We start from the raw sequence: 6000 nt of genomic DNA, 5'->3' as shown, positions 1-6000 counted from the left end.
ACGGATCAAACTATCCAAGCAGAAAATTAATCTGCATCTGCTTCAAATGTTGATATTTGGTTGTGTTGAAAACCAAACACAATTCAATACCCAAATTTGTCTACAAATTAATAGTTGATATGTTGGATTCACATGTCCATCTCAACCAAAAATCAAAGTTAAAGAATGGAGTTTAATCTAATCAAACTTTAAATACACTTTAAATAAAGTTTGATTGGATTTAGTCCTATTCTTTAACTTAGATTTTTAGTTGAAATGGAGACTTGAATCCAAAATATGAATGATTAACTTGAAGATTATATTTTAAATCAACCCAAGTTTGAAACCCTAGGCCTATGTATTGTACATTGTTTTGTTGAATCCTGGGTTAAATATAAACTAGCTGCTGATGACTTGCTTTGCAAATGCTTTATAGGCCTAAATAGTATCACTGATGTAACAGTACTTTATAAGTCATATAATTTCATTTGCTCTCTTAAACCTACCCTTTGGAATGACTTCGATAGCAACAGTGAATATATGTCGTTATTAAGACATCGCTCAATAATCATTCTCACGATAGATAGCACATTGGTAGTAATCATTGAGTAAGGGACAAATATAAAAGCTAAGCAGGCTTGGTTAAAACCCTCGATGGGAGACCAAATCAATAGCTGTAGATCAACTGCCCAGCCTATTATTATTTTTCGAAGTGGCAACCCTCTCTAACCGCTAGGCTACCTGTCGACCTTGTAATTGCCAACAGGATTAATATCATACTGTGTACCTACCAATAGCTGCCCACAGACTGTAGGCCAGTCCAATTGACTCGCATCGAGTCTGGCTGAAAACAGAAAAGTAGCCTAGTGTGATGTTTTGCACACTCCAGTTTTCCATCCATAGCCTTTGAATTGTGTTGAAACGTGTGGGGGTCGCCACTATTTCGACCAATATCATATATTGATCAATTCAATTGACAAATAGTATTAGTTTCACGGTTGCTTCCAGTAATATCTGAGTCCACCAAATATGCTAGCCCACTGTCTCCTATTATTTCAATGATCTCCCTCCACCTTCCCTTCTTCCACCGCCGAGCGCTCTCTCACGTTATACTACTTCTCACAGTGCGGGTTGGTAGCAGTAGTCGTATGCTCTGGGGGAGCAGTCGGATGCTTGGTGGAATGCTTGCGAGACAAGCAATCCGTTCCGGTCACTATTGAAAAAGAGAAAGGGGCGGTGATACATGAAGAGACATGGCTTCTAAAGAGATAACTGCCTCTTGTTTTGTCAGTGTGAGCAGGGATATTACAGGTAGGAATCACCATTCCTATCACCATTATTATCATATGTATGATGCACCGATTCTGTCTTTGACCATTGCCGTGTATGTGGTGGGCTGCGACTGGACAGAGGCTTTGGAGGTTTATGAAAAATACTGCTTTCATATCTGCCAACAAGTGTTGTGAATTTTTTTTGTATTTTAAGCTACACGCGCATTGCATTAATTTGATCACAAAGTTAGAAAGTTGTGTAAAGCAAAGACATCCTGATCCTCAGGACTCGGTATAAAAGCCCAGCCGACTGATCATGTCAAATCTCTAGCCCATAGGAAAAGAGGCGTTGTGAAAATCATCGTGTGTGCATCACGCATGGATTTACTCACTCATAATGCTATCTGCATTCATAAATTCATTCCAGCTTTTAAGAATAGGAATTGTTACCGTCTCAGCGTGTTGGCAGTAAGCTTGCTCTTTTTTATCTGCAGTTTGTGTGTGAAAGATAGAGGGGGAGCAGTATGCATTTTCTTGGCAACAATTTGTATGTATTCTTTGCTTTCCTTTCCTTTATTGAATGAGACAGACATGGCCACTAACCTACACTGCTCTTTCAGAGTATGATTTTATACCAGTGTATCCCAACCATGCTCCTCGAGTACCCTCAACAGTACACATTTGTATTGTAACCCTGGACAAGCACACCTGATTCAACTAATCATCAAGCCAACAATGAGTTGAATGAGGTGTGTTTATCAAGGGCTACAGCGTAAAGGTGTACTGTTGGGGGTACTCAAGGACCAGGGTTGGGAAACACTGTTCTATACAGATGACAAGGCTGCCATTGAATTGACACCAGCTTACATCTCACAAACTTACACCATCAGGACTTAATCACACTTTCACTCACCTACTCCACACACACATGCTCACATTAGCAGGGAGGTTCTGAATTAATTACTCCTAATGGCTCTATTAACCACACTGTGATAATTATTCCAGTGGAATCCCTGCCTCGCAATCCACCCACCTGCCAGCCAGCCACCCCCATCTGCCTCAGAGAGTTAGACAGCTACAGAGCATTAGACCCCAGGTGGCCTTCTGCCCTGGCCAGCACAAGGTCATCATCTGTATGGAGACAAAATACCACCTCTGTTTAAACAGTCATCATGATGTTCAGGTCATCATCTGTATGGAGGACAAAATACCACCTCTGTTTAAACAGTCATCGTGATGTTCAGGTCATCATCTGTATGGAGACAAAATACCACCTCTGTTTAAACAGTCATCGTGATGTTCTGTCACACATCTGACTGGGATTATATGTGACACACTGGAGCAGAGAGGAGCCATGTGGTGTTGGTAGTAGTCATATTGTTCACATAATGTTGGAGTTTGTGTGGGAATAAATTGTCTGGCATTGTATTTTGAATCTCATTAATAACAGAATGAATGAGATTGCAGGTTTTCGCCTTTGAAACACACAATTAATAATAAGATGTTTGTTGGTTTATTTGCATGATTAGATAATGAAATTACAAAAGCTCTTTTAGTTTGCATAATACAAGGCAATTTACAGGTGATAATGGAAAAAATACAACAAGAAATAGAAAAACTGGAGAGAAAATACAGGAAGTGTTTTGTCTCCATCCACTCTCACCAAGTACTGTATTTCATCTCTGGTTTCCATATTCTATTAAAATGCTCTCTATTTTATGGCTTCATTCTGTCCTCTCTCACATATCCTCATTTTAAGGGGAAATTGTTGTGTGCCTGCCATTGAAAATATTGTCTTTCACGTTTGAATGAAAAATACAATTCGTTTTGGAGACTCAAGGGTTTTCTCAATCAATAGCATAGTTTAAGATACCAGAAGCAGGGTCATATTCTACAAAATAGACAGTGACTGTGTTTCTGTGCAGCCTCTGATTATCTCCCTGTTTATAAAATGCCAGTATGTCAGTTTTAAATGAGAAGGTTGGTCCGCCTTCAGTCGGTTGGCGAAAGGGCTGTCCACTTGAAGGTCAAGCTTGTCTCTCTCACTTTTCTGATGTGCTGTATACTTGGTTGATTTGTGTGAAATGTTTGCTGTGTGCATTCGTGTGTATCTGACCTTGGATGTTTTTCTATTTACAGAGAGTATCAGGAAGATTATTGACAAGTCCTCAACCAAGTTTATACGTGGCATTAAGCTTGAAACCAAAAATGGCAAATCAGATGATAGGATACTGGTGAGTAGTGTCTGAATAACTTACACTGGTAAAAACAGCAGTTGCTGTATTGATATGCTGACTGAGTGGGTGGTATTCCCACAGATGATTGTTGAGCTTTTGATATAGAAGAGCTCTCCAGACCATCCACACACAGTACTATTCCACCCCTCACTACGCCAAAAAACAAGTCTGATACAGTGGATGGATACTACATAACACATTGGATGGAAACCTGATGGGTGGTCTATGAGAGACATGATGCAACATAGGCAGTATTGAAGTGCAATTAATTGCTATGGTCAATTACATACTGAGCGCAAGCTATGGCCAGACTGGCCACATGCCATGAATATATTAAGTTGATAGGTTTCTGCTTCCCCATCCCTGGCTGTGCCTGGGCTCTGTATTGGAATAATGTAGGACAGAGAGGTCTGTAATAGCAGCAGCTTGGGGAGGCTCTGTCTCTCTGAGACACTGGCGGTGGAGGCAATGCCGGGCGCGGGCGGACCACTGCCTTTGATTCTGGGTGCTTTCATCAGAGTATGTGGGGCAAAGATGTGAAATCTCCATTTGTGGAGCTGCAGCCTTGCCAGCTCACAGGACTAAATCTGGGCCAGTGAGCTCTTTTAGTATAGATCACAACCTGTGTGAGTACAGCAAATAGGGAGAAGTATAAGAAACAGACCGACCAAATAACAAAAGCTGCTCAACACTTTTAGAAAGAAAGGTGCTATCTAGAACCTAAAAGGGTTCTGCGGCTGTCCCCATAGAAGAATCCTTTGAAAAAAAGCTTTTGGTTACAGGTGGAACCCAAAAGGGTTTCTCCTATGGGGACTGCCGCAGAACCCCTTTGGAACCCTTTTTTCTATGAGTGTAGCAACTCCACATAAAACTGCATTGAAATGTTTTCATGTTTTTGTGCTCCCCAAAAACTACCACAAGCCTTCCCCTTAACTCCCTGATGAGGCAATGGGCTGAACCCCCAGCAGGGCAGGCAGGCCTTGGCAGAGAGTCATTCCCTTGATGACTGCTTAATGATTCATTATGGTGCGAGTTGGAAGAGTTTTGCATGTACCCTTTGCAATTCAGTGTCTTTGGTATGTCTGTCTATCTGTCGGGACTATGTTATCTCTTCAGTCCCCGCTGTCCAATCTCTCTCTGCTAAACTGTTCCTTTTTTTTTTTTTTACTCTGAACTGTCTGTAATTGTAGTCTCTGTGGGACTGGCTGAGGAGAGGGTTAGGATTTAAGGTGTCAAGGGAACGGGAAGTGTGAAATGCTTGCTTGCTATTAGGCTTGGGCTAGGGTTAATATTTTATAGCAGGTTCAGGATGGGGCTAGGGCCATTGTTTTTATTTCATGTCATGGTCAATGTACTGTAAATGAGGCTTTGGTTTCCTTGATTGTGAATTATTTAACCAGTATACTTCCAGTACTTGTTTGTGTATAACAGTCGCCTCTCCCCCTTATCAGTCCAATAAGAAAAGACAGGCATCTCTGCTCCAAAAACAGACACATGCATAATGATATTCCACGTTAAGTGTGGTATGTCCCTTTGATCTGGAAGACTTTGATGAGGACTGTCCTGGGGGAACTGTCTCCCCACCCTTCTCTCCTGGGGGAACTGTCTCCCCACCCTTCTCTCCTGGTGGGAACTGTCTCCCCACCCTGTTCTCTCTTGGGGGACTGTCTCCCCACCCTTCTCTCCTGGGGAACTGTCTCCCCACCCTTCTCTCCTGGGGGAACTGTCTCCCCACCCTTCTCTCTTGGGGGGACTGTCTCCCCACCCTTCTCTCTTGGGGGGACTGTCTCCCCACCCTCCTCCTGGGGGAACTGGCTCCCCACCCTTCTCTCCTGGAGGAACGGTCTCCCCACCCTTCTCTCCTGGGGGAACTGTCTCCCCACCCTTCTCTCTTGGGGGGACTGTCTCCCCACCCTTCTCTCCAGCATGATTTACTTGTATAAACTCATATGGTACAGTACGCACACACTGTCTCCACCCCCTACCCAGGATACCTCCCCCCAACTCATCACGTTAATGTGATACTATCTGCACATTTTAATCAACTCCTTCAGACACAGTGTCTTTGAAGTGACTTGTTGGAAATGCAGGAGACTCTTGCTCTCTTTTTCTCCCTTTCTCTCTCTAACATCAGACACACCCCTCGTTGTGGGGGGTTTGATGTTGTGTGTGTGGGTGTTGTGGGGGGTTTGATGTTGTGGGGGTTTGATGTTGTGTGTGTGTGGGGGGGTTTGATGTTGTGGGGGGTGTGTGTGTGTTGTGGCTGCCGGCAAGTGTTTGACTCTGATGGGTAGAGTCAAGCACCTCTCTCTCAAAATGCAACAGAGAGGGGGAGCCATCATTTAATTACAGCTTTTCAGTAAGAGGGCATACTGTGTACTAGTGTTACTGGGGAGAGAACAAATGAGAGTGATAGCCACAAAGAGAAATGGCAGAGGAGAAAATGTTCCTCCATCCCTCCTCAGCTACTTCTCAGAGAGCTGTTTTAAAGGGGCATCAGAGAGGAAGGGGGA

At 43.1% G+C, this 6000-nt stretch overlaps 1 protein-coding gene across 1 annotated transcript in view; it reads left to right on the top strand.

Moving 5' to 3' along the window:
- Positions 1-1117: 1117 nt before the first annotated feature.
- LOC111976146 (capping protein, Arp2/3 and myosin-I linker protein 3-like) overlaps positions 1118-6000 on the top strand; it is a 36596-nt gene continuing 31713 nt past the window's right edge. Inside the window, exons 1-2 of the mRNA XM_024004905.2 lie at positions 1118-1290; positions 3390-3484. Coding sequence (XP_023860673.1) covers positions 1233-1290; positions 3390-3484 — 153 coding nt within the window. The 5' untranslated portion in view covers positions 1118-1232. The remainder of the gene's footprint in view (positions 1291-3389; positions 3485-6000) is intronic.

The sequence above is a fragment of the Salvelinus sp. IW2-2015 genome, linkage group LG16, assembly GCF_002910315.2.
Source record: "Salvelinus sp. IW2-2015 linkage group LG16, ASM291031v2, whole genome shotgun sequence".
Classification (NCBI taxonomy): Eukaryota; Metazoa; Chordata; class Actinopteri; order Salmoniformes; family Salmonidae; genus Salvelinus; species Salvelinus sp. IW2-2015.
The sequence above is the reverse complement of the archived record's forward strand: the minus strand, read 5'-3'. Positions and strand labels throughout refer to the sequence as shown.